This window comes from Cryptotermes secundus, unplaced genomic scaffold, assembly GCF_002891405.2.
Source record: "Cryptotermes secundus unplaced genomic scaffold, Csec_1.0 scaffold247, whole genome shotgun sequence".
Taxonomy (NCBI): Eukaryota; Metazoa; Arthropoda; class Insecta; order Blattodea; family Kalotermitidae; genus Cryptotermes; species Cryptotermes secundus.
Genome location: NW_019740656.1, coordinates 595,835 through 621,930, shown reverse-complemented (window position 1 = coordinate 621,930; position 26,096 = coordinate 595,835). Strand labels below are relative to the sequence as shown.

Genomic DNA, 26,096 nt, shown 5'->3' with positions numbered 1-26,096 from the left:
GAAACTTCACACACCCCATTGGTTCTACACTTCGTCGTCGACTTACGACCGACTTCCGTTCTGACTGACAGGTCGCAAGTCGATCTGGTCGTATGTCGGCCATATATTTATTAACAGTATTTTTTAACCTTTCTAATCTTTTTATCATCTTTATAATTTATTTTTAAAACCTTTACATTTTAATCATCTTTTATGTTTCATTTTTTTTTTGTGGTCGTATGTGCGGCCGGTCGTAAGTCGACCAAGTGTATAGTGCAACTCCACATTACCCTTGGTCTCAGAGTGAAGTTTGGTGTCAGATATATTTTACATATCCCCTTTAAGTAGCGACTTAATTTATATCTCAGATTACGTGTTATCGTACATTAGAAACACTACACCATATAGACAAGTTTATCATTTGAAGCAAACTTTACACGTGTCCGGTACCCCGTAGCCTCAGTTCAGAAACGGAGCACCGCAGATTCTTCAGATTCCAAGAACTTTCAGACAAGAGAAGCTAATAATTAGCATATGAAATTATGTGTACTCAATCGATGTACACCTTTCCCAACTTAACTGAATCTGCAACCGGTGCCATGCAAGGCTCAGTAAATATATTCTACACGGTATAAAGGCCTGAAGCCCGAGGCAAACCGAGAAATAACTGGGTCTATACTTGGAAACAGATTACTGGCTGTTCCTTCCATGTCAGAACCAGTAAGTACATTTCATCTCGCTCTGAATCGCTGGATTCACTTGTTAAGTAGGTAATGAATTCCACGTGGACCGGCGTGAAGGGAGAAATGTTGCACGAGTTTTACATGAGGCTGTTCACGTTTTCTGTGCAAGTCCCCCCCCCAACTCAGATCTGTATTCAATTCAGTTGCCAGAAGCGGAAGGTACGAGTACATTGGATTGTGTAGGTTCACACCAATGGAATTCTTGCTTGAGAAAGAATCGTGCCCCCGTACATTTCGCTACCGATGTGTAATAGGTCTGTACCTTCCAATTAGTAAACATCTCAACCCACGAGAAGAAGAAGGCAACTTAACGACCCCAGCAATTTTAAAATAGCGTGAGACCGAACACGGACGTGTACAGTAGCCAACAGTGCTGACTGCCATCTGCAGTCAATATCAGGAAACTGTGCAGTTTTCCCACAATGTTATATCTGAGATTCTTACTGCAGTGATTATGAACACCGCGTGGAATGTGACTCCGCGATACCAGGTAGAATTTAACCGACGTTTCAGAGAAACTTATTGCCTCCACATTAAGGTTCGAAGAATAAGTCAAGATAGTCCGCTTGCTGTTTGCTGGTAACTTGCTTAGCTTACTCCTCGGCACTGAAGGCGGAGGCAGTACGTTCCTCCGAAACGTCAGTGAGCTTGTAGTGGACTACATGGCGTCATATACTACAATACGGCATTTTTAATGTGTTTCGCATGGTCCTCAAACTAAATATCGACCATATCCCTAATTTCATGGAGCTGAACCCTTCTTGAGAAGCTGCAAGTTGCGCAGCTACTCAAGAACTTCCCAACATTTTATGGAAGCCGAAAGTTCATTACCGTCTTCACAAGAGCCCTGTACTAGTCCCTATCCTCAGCCACATCAATCCAGTCCATACCACACAATCCTATTTCTCTAAGAAGTATTTTAATATTATTCACCCACCTACATCTTTGTCTTCCTAGTTGTCTCTTTCTCTCTAACATTCCCACTAAAATCCTACACGCATTCCTCTTCTCCCTATTCGTGCTAACGCCTTGCCCACCTCATCCTCCTTGATTTGAACATTCTAATAACATTTGGCGAGGAACACAAGATATGAAGACTAGTGAAGACAACACCACACGCTGCTAGAGGGAACAACGCACAAGAAAGGGGCATATTACAGATTGCAGACGTAGCAAAACACGGGCTAATGAGCAGGAAGACAAGCTGCAGAAACAAACATGACTCTAAACAAGTGGACGGCGCCCGTTATGAAATGAATAGGATTTTACAACACAGCGCGCCACAAATACATACAGGACAACATTAAAGAACCCTCTTCTCGAGAACAAGGGGGAACACGTTCGACCCCCGTCAAAAGAAATAACGAGGGGGACGACACGAACCCGCCTGGTTTACGAATTCCAATAGAATCTTAACAAACTAATTATAAGTATTTTAAAGTATTGGAACAGCCGCTTTTTCAGATTTTACAGCCAATTGTATATTATTTATATTGTATGTATATATTTTAACTTTTAGAACATGTACTGTAATAGTGACTTCTAACTGTATTGATGTAAAGGTGTCCCTCTGAAGATGGTCTTTGAAGACCGAAACATGTAAGGGTATGAGTAACTGAAAAAGAAGAAGAAGAAATCTTAAACAGTCACACTGGACGGAAATATTTAACTTTTTCATAACATTGTGTTAAATGTTAAATGGTGAATAAAAATTGTTGCATTATTGACGGACTGTGACTACATAGACATTTGCTTGAAGCTCCTCATTACGTATGTGAAATTCGTGTAAAACTAAAGAAATCAAGATACTGAACGTAAAGGCGCGTCCACATTACTCGTGCTCGTGCTCGTCGGGAGATTCGTCTGGCTTTTACTTGTGTCCGTAAATCTTCGTCCACACTACTTCAGTTGCTCGCCAGGCTTCGGCGCGTGAGGATCCGTATATTTACTCGTAGTGTGTATAGGCTGTAGTCGTATTTTAATTTATTGGCTATACTTTTTAAATTTAAAATTTAAAATTTCCTTGTCTCGTGTGACTTGTCATATCGTCCGCATTATTCGCCAGCATAGCGAGACACACGAGCACGAGTAATGTGGATGCGCCTTAATACAAAGGAGTGCTCAGTCTCAGTCACCATCTGTGGCGCCTCATGATTGCTTTGCTGTACTGGAGACATCTAAAGGCCACTGCCTCTAAATACTGGGTTGTCACTGTGAGTAATTGAAGAGAGACTGCAGCCCATGTTCACGATCTGGCGGATGAATCAGAGTACGGACTGAATATCGTCTTGTTTGCAGAAGCCCGTTAATTTTCACGTCATGTGGCAGGCGACCGGCGGTGACACATTGAACCTCCCTTTCCCAAGCCGGTAACATCGCGCGCCGGGAGTTGTCAGTCGGACAGCCGCTGGAGCCCGGCAGCTAGACGACAGACATGTCTCTTACCTCCAGCAATTCGCTGCCTTGTATTCGAGAGGTTCTCGGTTCGTGTCTCGGACGAGATATCGATTATACAAAGACTTGTGCTTTCTATTGGTACCTCTACCGAAATTCCTGGATAAAAGCTACAATTTATCCATGGGCTTAATTATGTCATGAAAATGTATGGAGGAGTGGAATTATAACTCCACGGATCTTAACCTCGGCACTGGATGGTGGTAAGTGGTTACCTTCACGAACCGGCCGCTTTACCCCCGCTGCCAATTATATAGGAGGCTGTGTGGGCCCCAGAGCCGGTCTAGATGCTGTCGGGGAAGGAATAATCTTGCACTTGCCTGGAATTGAACCCAGCCTATAGCGTAGTCTCTATACCGACTAAGCTATCCCGGGTCCTCAAGTGCTGGGATAGCAGCGTAAATTAGACCAATACCCTTCCTTCAACGTTGTTCCCAATCCGCTATTCACTATCACCGTACTGTTGAACGCATGGTTTTCTATATCGTTAATACATTAGAACAGCGTTGAAACTATTCCCTTCTGGGATGTGATGCTGTGCAGTTCGGGGAGATCCCGACGTTTCGGATGAATATATCGTTTCCAACTTCATAGCTGCAAGAGTGAACCAAGCAAGAAACCAGCAGTAGGCAGTATGCTCCTTTCGAAACGTCGGGCTACATCCGAACTACACAGTCCCAAATCGGCGCTATTGGAATCTCGAAACTCACACAGATGCAGTGTAGATGGAGCAGATTCCTCCGTCAGCTGTGAAACCCATAAGACGACAGTTTCAGTTACTTGGTTAATGTTTCGGAGTGCCTGTGTGTGTGTCTGAAGGCAAGGACGGCACAGAGCTCGCATCCATTGCTAAACTTTCTTCCAGTTCGGAGAAACACCTGATTGCACGCGGCACAGCCATACATCACACGACAAGCCATTCTGTACACTTCATTCAATTGAACTTTCTACACAACGGCGCAGCTTTTCAGAGGACAGTTCCTGGTTTGAATATTGTCACGTCCATCCAGTCGTGTGTACTGAAGTTTGAAAGGCAATCCGGTGTATGCCGGTCGCAGAGGCAACGTCTTGCTGGTACGGTGACGGTTTAACCTCTGCAGACACAGGTCATCAGATGTACTTGTCCCTAAGCACCACACACATCACGGTGCATGATGAGCGCAGACATAGCCCCACTGACTTCTAAATGCAAAGTTAAAAGGTGTAACAGGCCGTGGAGACTAATAGGGATGTGAGACGTCGAGGTTCCCACTAGACAATCGGCTCACAGACGGCGGTGAGGTTGTCACCTTTACGCGCTACACAAATGCCAGACAAATAACTAAAATGATACATAGTTTTATACTGTAATTTTGTGGATTGTGAAACCTTCTAAATTTAATAGATGTATACCAATATTTCAAATGCATCTTATGGTTTCATCTTCAGGGCACAAGTCTAGACAGACAAGAAAGCTTCAAGACTGGCTCACCGCATGCTCCCTAGTTAAGCATTTTGTATATTTAACTCGTAGCGCGATAATTTTGCTATTGATATTATAATCTATATATGATTTGAGTGGTGGATTCTGGGGCATTTTGAACAAAATGGCTGCAATGTGTAATGTAATGTATTCGACAGCTAAACTGAAGAAAACAAAAAACTCCAGAAAAATGACTGAAATTCTTATTGGATTCTTGCTGACTGTAACATGCGAGGTCACAGAGTCGAGAGTCATTTAATGTTCGGTGTATGGGAAACCACAAGATGTGAGCATGCGCAGTTAGCGGTCGGAGTGTCAACCTTACCACTCACTTCCACCCAGTGCCAAGTTTAACAAGGCATGGAGTTATATCACAACTCCACTACATGTCTTCACGGCATGGGTATTATTGTAAAAAAAATGGGTAACTTTTCTTTATCTTTATGTACACTGCATTAATATCCGATAGCTAGGAATCAAAATTAAGCTGGTGCTAGTGAACACGGTAATGAACTTGAGGGTTCCATAAAAAAATGCGAGAAATTTTATTAATTCAGTGGCTATTAGCTTCTGAACAAGGTCTCTACTCTATGCAGTTAGTTTAAGAGAAATTAAATATGCTCGTTAAATTTTCATTTAGGCCCGTGCCTACAATATCAGATTTAATTTAAATCCGTGCGGTATTCACGAAGTTACAAAATTATCCTTGTCGGGAATCGAATTCCGGCTCCTCAGTCGTCCAGTCTTTCTTATATCTATATACTTTCCTTAATTTTTCCTTTTCCCTCCATGCATCCTTTTTGTTTTCTTCTTTGTTTCTGTTTTTTTCCTTTTTCTTCCATCCCTGTTTATTCATTTCTTTATTTTTCCTCATTTTCCGTTTATTTCTCTTTTCTTCAACAGTTTTTCTTCTTTCCATATTTTATTCTTTCTATCCTTCTTTCTTTGCTTTCTTCTATCGCCTTTCTCCCTCTCTGAATATCTTCATTCCCCCCTCACACCGTACCTGTAGGACAACAAAACCCCCTCTCTCCTTTTACCAAGGACGATTAATATTGAAATTCCTCACAGACTGAATTTTAAACCAGTTGCGTGCAAATATTGAAATGTGGAAATCTTCCTTCTGTTGCAGTCACGGGTTGCCTTTGGATAGGGACGTGATCTGTGAGGGTATTAACCTGCGGTAGCAAACAGCTCTCTGAATGCGGAGATTCTCGGAAACGTTTATATTACATCTTGTGGACTTGGCTCAAGTGGTGCACTGCATAATGGGGATGCAAACACACCGTACTAGCGCGCGCAAACACGCGAAAATGGCAACATAGATTCATAAGTGCGCCTATTTCAGCAGTCTGAAGACGATCCAACTGCACTCCTTTACCGGTTAAACTAGTTTACAAAACGAAGGCCGTTCTCTGTATTCCCGTCTAATAACTCTGAAGCAAATTCACGGATATTCCAAGAATTCAGCAGCGACATTATACAATTTGTTACCAAGACGACAGATTCCACAGGCTGGATATGCGCTGAGACCATATGCGCAATGCAACAGTGATGTATTATGCAGCCAACTAATGACTGACCCTGGTCGGAGCGGCGCGGTTGTTCTGCCGATACGTGATTGGTGCGGGCAGCGGGCGTGAACTGCACACAGGAATCACAATCTGTGTATTCAGACACTGACTTATCTGTTGCTCTTAGCAGTCTTATCATTATCTTGTTATCATTATCACTATTATTATTGTCCACTTGGTACTGCAGCCACTACAGACCTACTGTACCAGCCCCAGATGATAGATGATGGCGATTGTGGAGCAATTGGTGGAATGAATATTGGCGGGGGAAACCGAAGTACTCGGAAAACCTCTGCCTCAGTGCCACTTTGTCCACCAAAAATTCCACATGACCTCATCTAGGTTCGAATTCGGGCCACCGCGGTAGGAATCCAGCAGCTAACCGCCTGAGCTATGGCGCGGGCTTCTTCATTGACTTGTCGCTAACGTAATATCAGTTTACAATATCTCTGACCTGACTTAGATCTTTACGCCGTGATCACGAAGTCTCAATATGGGAGAGGAAGCAGAATTCCCATACGGGAGATTGTTGAACACGCAGGGACTTTCTTTCGTAAGGTTGCTTCCTCAAGGTATGATGCACCTTCGAAGTATAGTACAGGATATTGGGAAATGCAGAAGGCAGTGGAGAACCAACGTCTGAAGGGTTTAAAGATAACAGTCCGGTAGAAACAGCTCGGAGAACCTCGGGGAAGAACCGGTGGCAGATGGGAAGATACACAGTGACTCAGGAGTCCAGGAATCCTTAACGGGCTGAAGGTTAGAAATAAAGATAATGCTGATGATTGCCATGCTCATGAAAAGCGACATGAAGTTCATTGGTTCTTTCTGTAAATTGTAATAAAAGGCAAGGAAAATTTGTCTCTGTGCTTAATTAAGCACTACTTTATGAAGGCGTATGGGGGAGTGGTTGTGTAGATCCATATTTTCTTGACCACGGCACTAGTTGGAGTTGAGTGGTCAGCTTCACGCCCTGACTTCTTTATCTTCGGGGAAAGAGCCCCCAGTAACCACTGGATAGGTTAGGTGGGCCCCAGAAATAAGTGAATATAAGAGATGTTCCTTTTCTCTACATTGTCAGGACCGGCTTTGTGGCCCACGCAGCCTCTCATCCAATGGCGGCCGGGGCGTTAAGCTGGCTACTCACCTTCATCTACTGTCGAGGTTAAGAATGGTGGAGCTATACAGCGAGTTCCTTAATATATCTAGAAGGAGCGATGTTCAATTAATCATAGAGATAGATTTACGTTTTATCGTGACGTAACGCCGTGTAGTCCGACAGAAGTCCACTGATATATCTGAGAAACGTACTGCCTCCATCTTCAGGACCGAAGTATACGTCAAGCAAGAAACCAGAAGGAAGTGGTAGAAGAGTGTATTCACAGTCCCCGCAGTTAGGGTGCCAAATCCGAAAAAAATGATAATTGTTTGTTTAAATGCGGTAATCGAGGTTAAATATATCGTTACTCCGTGCAGCTGATACTCTGGAACTCTGTTTTGAAGTTTACAGTTGGTGGACATTAAGCAGAGAATTCTGCCCAATAAAAGAACGGCCGAGATGTTCTCAAAATGTGATTAGAGCAGGATGGTGGGACAGAAAAGCGAGTCGGGGCCCTCTACAGGAAGTGGTTTAATTCTGACTGGTTTAAACCCGGAGGGATGCATGACTAACACACAGTAACATCTTCGAACTTAGAAATTAACTCGGCATTTGCTAAGGAACTAAGAAAACCCGTGGCCAGGACTGAAAAACAGCAAAATGTTAAAGAATTCGTTCCTACCTCACAGGAAACACTTCGTGTCTCCATCACACAGCAACAAATACTGCCTAATGTTTAGACATCAGTGTTTATTGTGAGAAGCATACGTAAAGAGACTGTACGGGTATAACGCAGAGTATATGAATGTTCAAGTAGGTGGTATATACAGTTACGACTGCGCTTTAAAGGACTAATATCTTACCACAAGGTAATGTACATCGTAAGATGAATGTTCCACTGTTTGCAAATCATTTTCATGGGTTAATGAGAGGGTGAATTCGGTGTACTGTAGACATATTTTGAAATTATAATGGAAGAAGAAAAACTAACTTGCTATTAAATTTTTGACATTAACGAGAATATTATTTATTGTCCAGTGACTTTATAGAGATATAAAGTCCATATTATGTAAGTATGTCAGCAAACAATATAATCGGTTGTAAACCACAAATTATTAGTATAGTCCATAAATAAAAATTTGTTGCCTTAAGAAAAACATTTAATGTCGTAACACAGCTAATAATGCAAATTATTGAACATTGTTTTCTACGTCATGAAGACCAAATAAATGCGCGTCTGTGCATTACAGATCAAATAAAAACAGATATACATAACAACACAGAATTAGCTGAACTTGTAAGGAAGTTACAATTATTCGCAGTGGCTAAGAAGTCGGTTGACTGGTTAGAAAAAATATAAGCATAAATAAGTTATGTCTTTATTACTCCCCGAATTCACCAAAAATTGTTAGAAATGAGATTCCTCCTCCCCCCTCCATGTTCAGTGCACAAGTCACAACGCTGCAATACCGTTCTGCAAATTGACTGGCACAACTCTGTGTTGTAATCCAAATTTTCAAACGCCTGTCTGAAATATAATTGGGAATTAATAATTCAATTCAATTCTTATTTATTTACGAGTTAACAGACCAAGGGTCACTTAAATCACGAGTAAAGTAAAGAAACAAAAAAACACATGAGCAAAATACAGAAACAGGAAAATTGAAATAATAATAATAATTTTATTAAAAGGTATTGCTGTTCCTGTAACAGGCAGTGGAGGCCCGTAGGCTTCTGAAACGTCGAAGCTCCCAAATTTTCTAGACAATCGGCTCACAGATGGCGGTGAGGTTGTCAGCCTTATGAGCCGGCCGCCCTTTACGCCCAGGAAGATTCCTGGTACACATTTCTGTTAAGGCTGAGATGACCCCACGACCATGCTGCGGCTGGAAGCATTAGTAGGTCAATTGAAAAGTCCAGTGACCTCAAAGGGAATCAAACCCGCTACCTTCCGGCTTGTAGCCTAGTGCCTCAACCAACTACGCTACCGCGTGCCCCGAATAATTTCATTAACACAGAGTGTATTACTGAGAACTGATAAAAGTAAAACATATTTAAAATACTACTACTACTACTACTACTACTACCAATAATAATAATAATAATAATAGTAATAATAATACTTGTGTTGCCACAAGCGAGACAGACAGGGGCCCGGTCCCCAGAGCTTAGTGCAACACGGCTCTGACGACCAAGCACTGTCGCAGCAATATGGTCCACTCCATGTAGGCCACTACCAGTGCTGTGTTGACACCACGAGTTTCTAAGGATGTGTTTGCATTGTCTATTAAAATATTGACCAACGCTTTGAAAGTGGAATAAAGACGGTCTTACCGCATGACTTCTTCAGGTACAATTCGACCTACATCCCTGGTGAACTTCAGAAATTGGCCCCTTTCTGGAATGGTTCTAAATAATACGATTTCCTGTCACGTAGAACAGCGTTTTTCAACTGGTCCTCTGCGATGTTTTGGGGGGGGGGTTAAGTCAACAGAAATAAAATATCTGGAGTTTAATAAGTTTTAACTAATAACATTTATGTTGACTATTATGAGTATAAAAAGAAATATATAAATAGATGGAAGTTCAGATATGGAGATGTTCGTGCAGAATAGCTCATGTATTGTTTTTGAAATCTTTAAGTTCTGCCCACAAAGTGTACTTGTGTGTTCCGTATGGTTTCCTGTAAGGTACGGATTGAGTTTTCTGCCTACAGAGTGTAGTTGTGTGTTCCGTATGGTTCTCACAATAAACAGCGACTATTTCCTTCAACAGTATTAACCGGTTGGGCTATGTAGCGGAGCCGTAATGTGTTTCCAGTGAGGTACGGACTAAGTTTTCTGCCCACACAGCTTTTGTGTGTTCCGTACGGTTCTCACAATAAACAGCGACTGTTTCCCTGAACAGCATCAACCGGTTGGGCTTTGTAACGGGGACGTAACATGTTTCCTGTGATGTACGGACTGAGTTTTCTGCCCACAGAGTGTATTTGTGTTCCGTATGGTTCTCACAATAAACAGCGACTGTTTCCCTAAACAGCATTTACAGGTTGGGTTGTGTAGCGGAGACGAAACGTCCCTGAGAGGGACGGACTGAATTTGTATAGCTTACATGAATTTCGGGTTTGAAATTTAAGACAGGATTTGCACAATTAAGGCTGTTGACGTGATGGAAGAAGATACCACAATGACGAAAATAATTAAATATAACAACACTGGCATTTTCTAAGTGCTAAAGAACTATGGGAAGATAATCATGTTGGCCAAAGTATTGAAGCTCATAGCAGTTGTACTGACATCTGCAGCTAGACTGACGACCAGATCTCGCCATGAATGGTTAACGTATGCTGATAAAACCCATGTAGGTGTATCTATTGCGATACATCAAAATATAGTCCTAGAATTTGCCAAGAATACAGCGAGTGATGTTCAGCGGGCATGTGTTCGCAACACAGAACACTATATTCAAATCACGTTTTAAGTAGGCTATATAAATTCGGTAACATCATCCATTAAGACAATGCCGTCTGGAAACGGCAGTAATGCTACCGCATTTCAATTGCATTTGCATGCAACATGCAAATATTTCTGTAAGACTGACATGCAATGAGGAAAATAAAAGGCACAGTATCATTTTTAAAGAAATAAGTTTCTGCCTTTCGTAAGATGGTCTGTCTTGAACCGTCATACGGAAATACTTTCTGACCATGTAGCTGATAGAGAAATCATTTAAAGCAGGAGTTCAAGTCACATTCATATACCGCCCAAAGAGAAAGGGGGCACAACCCTTTGGAATATGTGTAGATAAGATTCCTACGGCGAGATACCGAGGCAAATGTTTTATCTATTAGTGACACCCACAAAGAGAAATTTACCAGATAGGAATTATAAGTATTAGTACAGAAAAAAAATTAGAATAGTTTGAATTTCTGAACATCTGCCAGTATTTAAGGTATTTAAGAAACATACAAGGGAAAGCTTACTGAGCTGATAAATTGAGTCTACAGACCAAACAACCGTTACTTTTCATATATGTTCACACGTCTCAAATTCTGCGGTTTTGTTTAGGGCAGCTTTTTAATTAATTCATTCATTTATTCATCTCTCAGACATTTCGGCAATTCACTACTGATTACTGATATCCTTAATTATCCATAAATAAAAAGGTTAAAGTGGACATTCGTGTGCTTAATTAAGCACTGCCATGAAGGCGTACAGGGAAGTGGAGGTAAAGTTCATGTATACGTAACGTCGGCATAAGACGGTGGTGAGTGGTCAGCTTCACGCCCCTGTCGTATTATCCCCGGGAAGAAGCCCCCGTACCCATTAGATAGGTTGGGTGGGCACTAGCGCCAGTTTGAACGACGAAGGGAAGAGAAAACTATGCTATCCCTGCTGTGAAACAAACCCCGATTGCTCGGTCGTTCAGTCCGCAACCTATTCACTATACCCACTGACCTACTACAGAGAATAAGCATATGTATTGTATACAGGCGAGAGGCACAGTGCATAACGAGAATGAACTCCTTCTGAAACATTTTTGGGGAGAGGCCATAAAGTCGTTGACTTCGTGAAGATTTACATGCAATTTTGAAACGTATAAACGGTGGTCCATATTTCTCCGATACCGGAGATCACATTCAAGACACGGGACATTTCTTCCGCAAGGTTGGCTACTCAGAATGTGACGTGCCATCACACAACTTTCAAACAGTGTATAATCTGAATTTTTTAAAACGATCTTTCAGAAATAAACTTTAAATAAGATTTACTAGCAAATCACTTTCAAGGAAAGGCCAAGAGATGTACCTACCGTAACAGGATGTGTGCCAAATATCAGAACTGTAGAATTTTCGGTTACTTCGTAACGGACGAAAGTAGGCCTTAAAAATTAAAATAAGTAAAACTATCTCTGTAAAAGGCAGTGAAGGCCTATAGGGTTGTGAGACGTCGAGGCTCCCATAGTTTCTCGACAGTCGGCTCACAGATGGTGTTATGGTGTTGAGGTTGTCAGTCTTACGCGCCGGTCGTCCTTTAGCTCCAGGAAAATTCCTGGTACCCATTTCTGTTAGAGGCTGAGTGAGATCCCAGGATCATTATTATTATTATTCTCATGGGGTGCGACTGAGTCCACTGCGGCCTCCTGTACCATTTCCAGATGATAGATGATGATAATTGAGGAGCGGTCTGTGGAATGCGAATTGGCAGGGGAAACCGAAGTATTCGGAGAAAACCGGCCACAGTGTCACTTTGTCAACCACAAATCCCACTTGACGTGATACGGGCTCGAACTACTTGGTTTACTTGCCAGTTTTGCTAGCGAAACAGTTGCTGAGATATTTACTCAGATGAATTCCATTTGGCTGACTGCATCCTGCCTGGGACTCCTTTGCTACTTCGAGAACACCTGTGAAAAGCTGGCTTGGTTCCATGTGTCCCGTATCAAATCCGTGAGTTAGGACATAACTACAATCGCCAGACAGCAGTAACTTCCTCACCGCCGTCAGACGAACGTTCTCTGCATTAAAACAACAGCCCTTACATTGTGTTTAAATTATTCCGAAACACCTCAAACAGTAATATCCGAAAGGTGAAGGTTTCAAACCTATGTTTTACATTTTATGGCACCTTTTACTGCAGTATCTTAATGGATTTGGGCATTTTTCCAACCAATATTTTTAACCCATTTTAGGAACCGATGTCCCGCCAACATGTTTATGGTTTCTAAGCCCGAGATATTGTTCCTAGCGAGTTCCTTCCTCCCGCACAAAGAGCAACAAAGGTGACATGTATTACACTCTGCCTAAAACATTTGCGGGATGTTCCATAGCTTAAGTAGGCGACCTTCATCATCACCATCGGCTCGGCGGTTCTGTGTGGACTCTGGGATTCTTCACAGGCAGTCCTCTCTATTCATAACCACATTCCATGTTCCGGGGCACGCTGTAGCGTACTTGGTTGAGGCACTATGATACAAACCGGAGAGTCGTGGGTTCGATTCCCGATAGGATCACTAGATTATTTAATTAATCTAATTCTTCCAGCCGCACTATGGCCTGAGAGTTGACTCAGCCTCTAATAGAATTAAGGCGCTTAAGGCTGACAACCTTACTGCCATCTGAGCAGATTGTCTAGAAAATGTAGGAGCCACGTCTTACAACCCTATGGACATACACTGCCTGCTACAGGGATAACTTTACTATTTTAACCTTAAGTTCCACGATCCAGTTCTCAAGTCCTTTAGACATTTGCTATCACGTCTTAAGATGGCCCGGCAGCCTGTTCCTTCTTCAGCTTTCGTGACAATATTTTCCTCCCGTAGGATAGGGTTATGGGCCTCACGGCCAACTCCCAGCAATACTGAAAGGCTAAATGTTTTCTGTCAGGGCTGTCTCCCTTAGTTGGTTGGTCCCATTTTGAAAGCTTTAGGGACCCCGTCTTCGCCCTTGCATGATTTAGCCTCAAAAAAGGCATTGCCCAGGCGTCACGACGTGGACTTGCATGCGTCGGAGTAGGTATGCACAACTGGCATCACCGGAGATTTGAAAGCACAAATCCACCTACAATATGTTCACCCGCGGGGCCATGTACTATCCCAACCGTAAACTAACCATTTCTATTAAGCTGAGTCCTTGAGAAGCTAGCAGTTGCTCAGCAGGTCAAGAAACTCCCAACATTTTAAGGAAACAGAAGGTAATTACAGTGTTCACAAGAGACCGCCATTGGTCCCTCTCTTGGGTCAGATGAATTACCTCCCCAATCTTCCACCTAATTTTCTCAGACATTTAATATTATCTTACCATCTACTTTTACGTCAAACCAGTGGTCCATTTGCTTCAGGTTTTTCTATCAAAGCTGTGTACTCGTACTATGATATTGTGCTGCATTCTGGTGACGAGACATAGACACACTTCTACGTATCAAAAAGTTAAAACGACTGACGTCAAGCACCACACACAGTAGTGGGCTTCTTTCTTGAGCCTCAAGTTTCCCTGGGCGCAACTAATTAACCAATACAACATAGAGACGTATGGGGGGAGTGGATGTACAGATCCCCGTTTTATTGACCCCGGCACTAGATGGAGACGAGTGGTCAGTTTCACGCCCCGGCCACTTTACCCTCGTAGAAAGAGCCACAGATACCCGCTGGAGCCTGAGTGAGCGCCAGAGCCGGTCTCGACGACGTGAACATGGGAAAAATGTTGCTCCTACAGGGACTAGAAAAATCAACCCCTCGGCCGTTCAGCCCGTAGCAGTCACTATACCTACTGAGCTATCCCGGCTCACCTTGCTAGAGATGAGACTTGCAAATATCCAATTTTCACAGCTTTGTGATACAGGTAACTCTAATCTACAGAAGCCTATAAACAAATGTTGACTAGCAAGTTTCCTTGTTGATCTGTTAGTGGCATTCCCGGATATTACACGTACAATTCTGACTTTGTGCTACAAGTTTGTGCTGCAGAGCAAGTAATGTTGCGGGTTTGTTCAGTTAGGTTCCTCGTTTCGCGCTTCTAGAAATCAACGTTTGCAGATTGCACAATTCAGCACCCACCTTCACAAAATCAGTAACATATTCATATCTTTAAACAACGTTGATGCTGGTGACGATATAACAACCTTAAAATGTTCTGGACAGAGTTTATTGAAGTTAATCTTGAAAACATTCCACTATATGACGTCATGTAAAACGTAATATTTGAAGCGCAACTTCGGATTTGGTCTTGTTTTCTTTATTTACATTACAAGTCTTGAAGATGGAAAAGAATTCGGAAAAAAAAGAAGGAGCATTTTCTGACGTTCCCTTCCTGCAGACAGAGAGAGATAGAAGTGTGATATAAGGCTCCTTGCTTAGAGCGGTTGGCTATTAAAATGTGAAGTCTAGGCGCATGCGTCCCACTCCAAGGCCTGCAACAATCTCCTTTCCGCGTCTTCTTTTGCCTCCAGCAACTCACCTGTTCTCCCCAGATGGCAATAAAGCTGTGTTTGATCTATACGACATTTTGTGCGATAACAATATTTTCCGAATGTTTCAGGTCATGGGTGGCCCCAGGATTTATTTTAGGGGGAGGGAGGCACCCAGAAAACGTGTTTACGAAGTCACGTTTAAACTGTTCAGCTTCAAGCTTCAAGCTTGATGGACACTCGAGGGTATTCAGGACACATGGATGTATCCTTAAAATTAATAAACGAAATGATTAGTAAATAATGAAAAGTAAAGGTCTAGAAATTTCTGTGCAGAGACTGAGGAACGATAATCATCTGACAGGACAATCTATGTGCAGCCGAGTTTCACAACTTGAAATTAAAAGAATACAATTACGCGGTAGAAGCGCACTATTTCCACTAAGTTGCTCGATACTCACTCATTAATTAATCCTTTAGAGTGGTTAGCATATGTACCACCCGCTTTAACATATTAAAACTCCTGCTCTCTTCTCACAGAGTGTATTTGTGTGTTCCGTATGGTTCTCACAATAAACAGCGACTGTTTCCCTAAACAGCATTAACCGGTTGGGCTTTGTAGCGGAGATGTAATGTGTTTCCTGTGAGGCGCGGACTGAGGTTTCTGCCCACAGAGTGTATCTGTGTGTTCCGTATGGTTCTCACAATAAACAGCGGCTGTTTCCCTAAACAGCATTAACCGGTTGGGCTTTGTAGCGGAGACGTAATGTGTTTCCTGTGAGGCACGGACTGAGGTTTCTGCCCACAGAATGTATTTGTGTGTTCCGTACGGTTCTCACAACAGCGACTGTTTCCCTAAACAGCATTAACCGGTTGGGCTTTGTAGCGGAGACGTAATGTGTTTCCTGTGAGGCACGGACTGAATTCTTATATATTATTGTCACGTGACAAATAATTTCACGCCTTACTTGATATAGCAAATTTATTGAACAGTCGCTCTCACAGTCACACAATTTACAATCTCACAATTACTGTCATTGGCAGTATCACAAATGCTTCTCCTGTAGTCACTGCCATGCACTCGATACAACCCGGCTAGGCGACTGCTAGATTGAAACTGACAGGTTACTCTCTCTTTAGTAACTCACTACTCACTTACTCGTAACTGGCTCAATCCTCACTACTGAATAGTATTCGCTGCTCCTTATTTAGCCTCGGCACGGACAACACAGAAAACAGTTACGTGATAGTTACCGCTGTTGCGTGACGCCGTGTTTACAGGTTGCCTAGCAACACTGTAGAGAGTTGTTTACTGCTGTGTAGTAACCGCGGTAACCATTGTTACGTCATCGCGGGGAGGGGGTGTTTACCGAGCGTTGCGCACTGATGGAAGGAGTAGGGGTATGTGACGTCACTCGCGAGACTGCAGAGTTCACGTGACCCCTACTTCCCGTTGCGCCTTTCACGTCACATTATTTTGATGAATTTCATGCTTACTTATGTACCTCCACTATGCAGACCCTTTCTTCAAAATATGATAGCGATTCTGTTGGCCAGCAAATTCTTGAAGATACACTCACTCATAAAATCCCACAAACCGACCATATTCTGAATACAACCCGCCACTTCTCACCTTATTTCTATTAGATTCATTTGAACGCGATCCTCCAGTTTACCCCTAGAATTATCAGTTTCCTGTATTCAATTTTTGCGACATGTCTGTTATATACTATTAAACACTGCTAAAATTATCTCATGTTTACGCACTCCACCATGACGGTAAAGCTCTACGAACTGTATCTAAACTTCCACACTTGTTTCAGATAAGGGGTCAATGATGTGTTACCCATTGACGAAGAGTTCGCCGGTACCCCCTATATAAGAGGACTGGTTGATCCCGAGAGCCTCTGTGAAACTAGTGAACCTCCATGAATACTATCCACAGCAAATTGCAGTCTTAAGGGATGAGCCCCCGACAAATTTAAAACTTCTTGAATGTTTCCACAGTAAACTTCAACCCTGACTAATGTGCCCGCATCAAATATCAATGTTTACGTGTATTTCGTCAGTACATTTCAATGTGAACCATGTTTCGCTTGAGAAACGACAGATGAAAGCGAGAAGTGAACTGAGCTGCCCTCTATGTGTTTGCAGATGAACCAGCAGTGCAAGGTGTGTGGCGAGCCGGCGGCCGGCTTCCATTTCGGCGCCTTCACATGCGAGGGATGCAAGGTAAGACTGAGCGAAATGATTACCCCCGTGCCTTCCGTAAGGGTGGGTACGTATATATTATTATACGGGATGTGGAACTCCACCGTGACACGGCAACGCAATAGTGATACACAGAGCCATCTTGCGGATGAAATTGTCAACAGCAATAAGATCAAGTCAGTGTCTCACATGCTTTAAGGGTTCAGAATTTTTTCGGTTGGGGGTAAACAGAAAATGTGGGGCTACCCAGGATACAACGTTACGTTGAAAACCTTTTAAACTACTTTCACTGACTGCCCTAGATATTCAGGACAGTCGAGTGTGTTTTCAAAGAAGTCCTGGTTTTTATATTTTTATTGTTAGGCCATAACATTCGGTAATTTTTTTAATTTGTTTTTTTTTCCAAAACATCAAGGAGGAGGGGCATATGCTTGGCTTGCCGCCTTCTGCACTCTTCGATTCCTGTTTAATTCCAGATGAAAAGTAAACATAAAATATTAATGAAAGCCTCAAATTAATATTAATGTACGCAACTTATTGTTAGCAGGACTGTTACATCTATGATGATGAGGTGGGGGCACCAGTACCATGCATGGGGGGAAATAAGCGCAAGTTCTTTGTCGGAAAACTTACAATGCTGACATCACTTTGGAGGATAATATTAAAATAGTTCTAGCGGTGACTTAAATATACCATGAAACACTAGCGTAATTGGCTCACGTTGTGCAATGGGGCAACAGCAAAACATCTGAAGAGGGCTGGCGAATGTGACTGCATTGTTTTGCAAAACTGAACAAAACCCGCCATATTAGTATCAGGAAAGCTCAGTCATTACAGTGACTGGCTGTGGGTTCGAGCCCTGGGCTGGGACTGGAAACTTCCATTTCGTCACCATGCCTACATGCCCATAGCGCCGACCCAGTTTACTGTCGCATTTCCTACTGGGTTAAAGCGGCTGCAGTGTGAAGCTAACAGCCGCTCATATCTATTTAGTGTCAAGGTAAAAATGGTTACAGGTTTGCTTCCACTTCTTACTTTTCAGATTATTTAACGACGCCTATCAACTACATAAGTTGTGTAGTGTCGAACAAGGCAGCGATGAGTGAATAATGAATTGGGAAGGGTGTGGAAAGAAATATCTGTGGCCTCTTTCCCTGGAGGGACGGCTATACACCACGAATAGCTGGTTATCGGGCCAAGGTCTGAACACGGTGCTCTTAAACATAACGACGCCATGCTCGGCAGACGCCGTCGACCGAGCGTCACATTCGAGTTGCTATACTGCTTCGTGTCTCGAAGCGGATTTTCTTGATATTCCTGAGTTCCTCCAAGCAAAAGACGGAAAAGTGTTTCAAAATAGGCCACGACCTCTTCCTACACATTCTTTCCAATTTATCTTTCAGTGATCAACCTATCATTCGAAGCTGTATAATGTAAGCTAATTGAAAGGCAAAGTTGTCCCTGTGTTTAACTAAGCACTGCGCCATGAAGGTGTATGGGGGATAGGATGTATAGACCCGAGTTTTCTTGACCTCGGCACTGTCTGGAGACCCCAGAACCGGTCTGGACGGTGTGGAGAAAGAGAAAATTCTTGACCCTACCGGGACTCGAACTCCGACCCCTCGGTTGTCCAGGCCGTAGCCAGTCGCTTTACTGACTCATAACATAACTGAAAAGTATCTTTAAATAAGTATGTGTATACATATAAAATAAAGTTGTCCGTGCTTAATTAAGCACCAGTCACACTATTGACTTCGGCACTAGACAGAGGTGAGTGGTGGGCTTCACCCACTTGCCGCTTTGCTCCCGGGGAAGGAGCCTCCAATATGCATTGGACATGAGGCTAGGTGGGCCCCAGATCCGGTCTGGACGCTGTGAAGATGAGACAAATCTGTTGCCCCGCCGGGAATCGAACCCAGACTCTACAGGCGTCTAGGCACTGTGTTGACTCATTCAGCATAGCTCCCGGTTACTAAATAAACGGAGCAAGACGCCTCTTGGCCAAGATACTGCGATGGGCCGGATATGTGCGGCAACAATTGACACAGAACCTTAACAAGAGCGTTACATGCTCCACAGAGTCCGAATTCACGCAACAATGAGCTTGAAGCCGAGAACTGTTACGTAAGACGTGCCGGAGGTGTGGGGAGGGGGGGCGTTTTCTAGATAATGTATGTTAGTTACAACATCGACCACAAAAATCCACGAACCGGAGCGTAACGTTCGCACTTAAACAGGACAGAATCACAGCCACAGGTCTGATTTTCTTTTTATTCCAACACAAAATACAATGCAATTATGTAAATTTCTCTTTTCATTTTTCAATAAGTGTAACGATATGTCGCATTCTTTTGCAAGAGGGAAATCTTCCAGGATTCCGTTAATATGTCAGTTGTCTCTAAACCAGTATTACGGACGAAGAAAACATATTTGAAAATTTAAAATTTTGCTTTTACCTATAACTTAAGAACAAAACCAATATAATATTAAATTCGGATATCTAATGTTATTTGAATTTCAACGATTACATGGATACACGGGGGGGGGAGGGGACGCGGTAGCGTAGTTTGTTGAGTCACTATGCTACAGACCGGAAGGTCGCGGGTCCGATTTCCGATGAAGTCATTCGATTTTTCAATCGATTTATCCTTCCAGCAGCAATATGGCATTGGGGTCGACTCGGCCTCTAACAGAAATGGGTACCTAGAATCTTCCTGGGGGTGAAGGGCGGCTGGCGCGTAAGGTTGACAAACCTCACCCCCATTTGTGAGCCGACTGTCTAGAAAATTGTTTCATAACCCTGTGGGCTCCCATGGTCTGTTACACGGATACAGACATCAGTGGGTGGAAGTAATTCGGTGTAGATACGGGCTGGAAGGAAGGGGTTTGATTCACGGTACGGTCAAGAAATTTGTCTCTACTCCACAGCGTCCAGACCGGTTCTGAGGCCCACCCAACCTCCTATCCGATGGATACTGTGGGGCTTTTCCCCGGGATTAAAGCGGCCGGGACATGAAACTCCCCACTCACCTTCGTCTAGTGCCACGGTCAAGAATGATGGAGTTAAACCTTCACTCCCCCATTGGTTGTAGGGACGGGAGGCGGTTAAACTGGCTCAGAATCGTGTCCAATGGCGGTGTTGAGATCTGTTTCCCGCTACTACAATTCTATTGATCTGCCGTTATTACGATTTGTGATTTCCAGTACTTTTGACGTAGTTATGAAGGATTAAGATTGTTCTAGCAATGAAGCAAGCGGTATCCTTACTAATACGCAAGAAAACGTGTATTTCCTCAGCAGAGGAAATGGTAGCGGGCCATCTCCTTGACTCAGTGTTTCAGGGTTAACTTGGCATTTAGTTCACTGGGTCGGAAGTGTTACGTACAACAATACTTCACTTTTATTTACATGTTTGTTCCGGTTAGACCACGTGACGTACTTTGTAATCCCAGCAGAAGGCTGTGTTGGGATTTCAGTTAGCACTTTCCCTTGGCATGTGCTGAGCTCTGTCGGCCAAGTGTGTAATATCAGACAATTAACTGTGCTCATCAGACGAGAAAACAGTGCATTGTTAAAACGCTGAAGCAGAGACGTATGCACTTTACACATCGCGATATTAATGATAATATTCGCAAGCCATTAGATATCTTAAGAGTTTCAAGCACTTCTTTTCATGTTATGTAAATTAACAAGCGAAAATTTCTCTCGTGTAAATGTATTACTCTAATGTAGGTTGCATGGAAGAGGAAGCTGATACAGTTATTGAAAATGAAAGAGAAATTTAGGGAATATTACTTTGTTTGAGGTGTTGTGTTTCAATTGTTTCCGTGAGCACAAACAAGAAAGTATATTCGTACCGTATTTCGTCATTATCACGTCATGAGTAGGGATATAAAATCATAGTACATTGGTACTACTGAATTTGTCAAAAAGCCTGACAAATTCAACGTGGGATTTATATGGAAATTAATGGATGTAATCAGATCCAGAAGGAAACCAGTACATTTGGCAACAAAGTGCAGTTTAGTAATTAATCAAAAGTCTATTTATTATGCATTGGACAGTAATTATTACATAACACACGTTTCGACCATTATAAGGTAATCCTTCGATGGTAAAATACCGGTAACGGGGATGAAAGGGCACGCGGTAGCGTAATTAATTGAGGCACTACGCTACAAGCCGGAAGGTCGCGGATTCGAGTCCCGATGAGGTAGATGTTTTTTTCACTTGACCCAATCCTTCCAGCCGCACTATGGCTCTGAGGTCGACTCAACCTCTAACAGAAATGAGTACCAGGAATCTTCCTGTGGGAGTAAAGGGCGGCCTGCGCGTAAGGCTGACGACCTCACCGCCATCTGTGAGCCGATTGTCTAGAAAATGTGGGATCCTCGACGTCTCACAACCCTATGGGCCCTCACGATCCGTTACAGGGATAGATTTAACTTTTTATTTTTACATGGATGGGTGTAACGTCAATCGTAATAAAATAAATGTTAACTGCAATTGTATTTCTAATCTCTCGTTTAATAGAATTTTAATTGTATCAGAATGTCCCTCTTTTATTTCTAATGATTATGCAACCGGGGGTTGGATAGGATACACAACATATGTAACCACCTGAGGACGATCACAGAATGGCCGAAACATTGTTATGAACTAACAACTTAGTGTCCACTGTATGACGACCTTATAATTACTATATAAATAACTACATAACGAAACAGTATCACTGGAGTTTTGCCAACTGAACCAGCGCAAAAGGCACTGCAGTAGAGGGTTGGATAAACTGTTGTGCCATACAAGTCCTAGTTAGATTCAATAAGGCCGTGTAATAGCTCAAGCGGTTAGTCGCTGTTTTCCCACCGCGGCGGCCCGGGTTCGATCCTGGGTCTGGTGAAGTGGGATTTGTGGAGGCGCTAGGGCGCGTTTTCTCCGAGTACTTCCGGTTTCTCCCTGCCAATCTTTATTCCACCAAATTCTCCATCATCATAATCACCCGGGGCAGTACAATAGGCCAATCAGTGTCCGCCGTGCCGAGTGGACCCAGCTGGACTCCACTAGTTTCAATTACCAGAATATTACAAGAGCCGTGAAGTCGGGCGGAAGTTTAGTGACATTTCGGACGAATATACTGCTTCCACCTTCATGACTAAAAATAATACAAGCAACTACCCTTCTTGCTCACCTTGCTCTTCGACCTGAAGATGGAGGCAGTACATTCCTCCGAAATATCTGTGAACTTATACTACAGNTAACACCACATACACTGTGCCAAATCCCAGAAGACTGCTTTATTCATAGTGACCGCCGTGAAAGCCTCAAATCTTAGACTACAGTAATCGGCATTACAACGCAACTCTTCATATTGACCGCCATGAGAACGTTTAAAAAGATGAGTATAAATTGATTAATATTTAAAGAGGCCTATATTCCAGCAAGTTACACCACCAAGTTCGGCAGACGTTTGCCGACGTTTCTAAGGAACTCACTCTTTCATCTTCAGCTGTTTATTTCTTGTTCCTCTGACACTTTTTAGTTTATTTATCAAACACGAAGTTGGAGGAGCAGGTTCCTCCGAAACGTTCGCTGGCTAACTGGACTTAACAGCGTCACATCTTTATAATAGTCTTCATAGTCACCGCTATCACAACCTCATATCCATTTAGTTTAATGAAGTATCAGGGGAAAGATTTTTCGTTATAAAACATAATGCATACTACAATAGTTATACGTATTTGGTCAACTTAAATAACTCTTTCTTTAATTTTGTATTGCAGTCATTCTTCGGACGGTCACACAACAATCTGCACTCCATCTCGGAGTGCAAGAACAACGGAGAGTGCGTCATCAACAAGAAGAATAGGACATCGTGTAAGGCGTGCCGGCTCAGGAAGTGTATGATGGTGGGCATGTCCAAAAGCAGTTCCCGGTATGGACGACGTTCCAACTGGTTCAAGATCCACTGCCTCCTGCAGGATCAGCACCAGCAACAAGCAGCGTCACAGCACTACAGGCAGCAGAAGACGCCGCCCCCTGTCACACTTCCAGGCGCTCTGAACATTTTGGGGCAGCCTGCACAACACATGGACCCACGTCTGCAACATCAGCTAGCCATAGCAATGTCACATCATCAGAGCCTGCAAGGTCGGACGAAGGAGGACCTTCTGCTGATGAGACTGGACTCCATGTCTCCGTCCATCTCACCAGAGTCTCACAATTCCGACACATCTGTGGAGGTGAGCGAGAGCCGGCTTGTGGCTGGAGGGGGAATCTTCTTAAATAACAACACTAAGTGCTCCCCAGACCAGCGGCCGGGCTCCAACGGTAAAGACGCGTTCATGCCTTTCCCTTTCGCATCCCTGGCACCTCTCGGACCTGGTTTCCAGCACCCCGCAGCTTTCTTCCCCCCCTCCACAGCGACTTCCCAAAATAACGCTATCCTCTTCCCCCCGAGCAGCTTCTTGTACCGCCAGCCGCCACCCAAACCCCACCACAGTGTCTTCAAAAACAACAACAACCATTATACCCACAACAACAACAACGGAGATGTGTGCAGTAAGAGAATCTTTCTGGACGCCATCCTGCGGTCCCAGCAGTCCCAGCAGTCCCCGAAAGGGGGAAGCAACAGTCGGGAAGAGGACGAGGAGGATGAAGAAGATGATGACGATGAGGAAATGTCAGTTGAAGGCTCGTCGCTGCGTAAGCGTCGCCTGTCCTATACGGCGAGTAGGCGAGAGAGGCGTAGGGTATCTGTGTCGCCCCAGCAGGATGATCCAGAGCAGGAGAACCCTATAGACTTATCCATGAAGGCTTGTCAAGACGACGAGAGATTGACGTCCCCTGAAGGGAGTGTCGGTGACGAAGTGTCAGACCAAGAAGAGGAAGAAAGGGGCGAGATCACCGAGGAGAACGGAGAACACGATGATGAGTACGAGAGTATGGCTAATGACCACAAGGAGCGCCACAGTCGAAGTGTGGCTGCGCCCATAGATCTCACAACTCGAGCATAGACCAGTAAATCAGTCAGATGTTATTTCATCAAACTTAGGAAGCATGAGGAGCTGTATAAACTTGTTTGAGTGGAGGACAAATTCTAAATTTGTAATTGTATTAGGTACGTTATTAGGCAAACACTGGAGACTCGTTTCTTCCGGGGGAAAAGTATATTCTCCATCATGGGTGACAGGTATCGGAAGTTGTGTGAAATCACCCATTTTCTGTATATCTTCACGCAAATTGAGGCGCTGCATAATATAGATTATGCAGGTTGCTATTCTGCCGCTATGTAGGAACCGTTATTAGTTACAAATAGACCAAACGTGAGCAATGAACCACAGTGGGAGGTACCTACGCTTCGGACGGTATTGCAGTCACGACCTTTGCCGAGAAAAGTTACCTCTATCTAGCAGCACTGTTTACTTTATCGAACATTATTTCCAGAACCCATTAAAGCTAATGGAATTGTCTGTCCCTCAAGAGAACATAACGTTTTAAGAATGGATGTAAAGAAGGTTTATCTGCGGACACCTCTAAATAGAAGTGGGAATTGTCAAATTTTCCCGTTGAAATATCAGTAGTAGTAGTAGTAGTAGTAGTAGTAGTAGTAGTAGTAGTAGTAGTAGTAGTAGTGTTACCATATTCTTGTTAAAGACGTGTAAAATTCACGAGAATTACGTAACTTCGTATCAACTACCGCCACATTCACTGCTTAATAATCACGGCGCCATGGCTCCTTGAATTTCACTATCACTAATACCAACAAAATGAAAAACAGTGACCAAGCCAGTCTAATTGGGCTCTCTGATCTAGCTGATATTGTGTCTGTGGCGTTGGTATTACTTAATTTCTCCCTAACTGTAGATGAAAATAAAAGCCGAATGAATCCTGGACATTTGTGATTTTGAGCAAGTTTTAATCAGTTTCGAAAGTCACAGAGAAGTAGAGAAATTTCATACAAATGACAAAGTTGTCCTGTTACTAATTAACTACGCACTATGCTATGAAAACATGGGTGAGGGGGGTAAAGCTCCAACATTCTTGACTTCGGCACTAGATGCAGGTGAGTGGCCAGTTTCACGTCCCGGTCGCTTTACCCACGTGGAAAGAGCTGCAGGTACCAATTGGGTAGGACGCACTGCCGGGAATCGAACCCTCACCGTCCAGCCCGTAGCCATACCGACTCCTAGTATAAATTATAGAACAAAAAAGGAATAAAGTTGTCCTTATACTTAACAAAATTAAGCACTACGCCATGAAGGCTTATGGGGGAGTGGATGTATAGATCCACTTTTTTTTTACCTCGGCACTAGTTGGAGGTGAGTGGTCAGATTCACACCCCGGCCGCTTTACCCCAGGTACCCATCGACTAGGACCCCAGAGCTGGACCGAATGATGTGGAGAAAAGAAAATTCTTGACCGTAGCGGGACTCAAACTCCGACCACTCGATCGTCCAGCCCGTGGCCAGTCGCTGTACCGACTGAGCTATCCCTGCTTAAATATTATTGTTAATTTAAGGGAACACAAGCACAATAATAAGAATCTTAAGATTACATTTATTTAAATAACAGCGGCATTTGAAAGCAAAATATTGGAGCAGCATCGAAGACATTTGTTTTTAGTTTAAATAAAGTGGCGTCATTTTGCCAAAGGAGTTTGCCTTCCATTTT

The 26,096-nt window shown here is 43.3% G+C and overlaps 1 protein-coding gene across 1 annotated transcript in view; it reads left to right on the top strand.

Moving 5' to 3' along the window:
• The window catches only part of LOC111872408 (knirps-related protein), a 48,499-nt gene extending 22,801 nt beyond the window's left edge, over positions 1-25,698 (top strand). Inside the window, exons 2-3 of the mRNA XM_023866274.2 lie at positions 17,370-17,447; positions 23,207-25,698. Coding sequence (XP_023722042.1) covers positions 17,370-17,447; positions 23,207-24,439 — 1,311 coding nt within the window. The 3' untranslated portion in view covers positions 24,440-25,698. The remainder of the gene's footprint in view (positions 1-17,369; positions 17,448-23,206) is intronic.
• Positions 25,699-26,096: the final 398 nt, after the last annotated feature.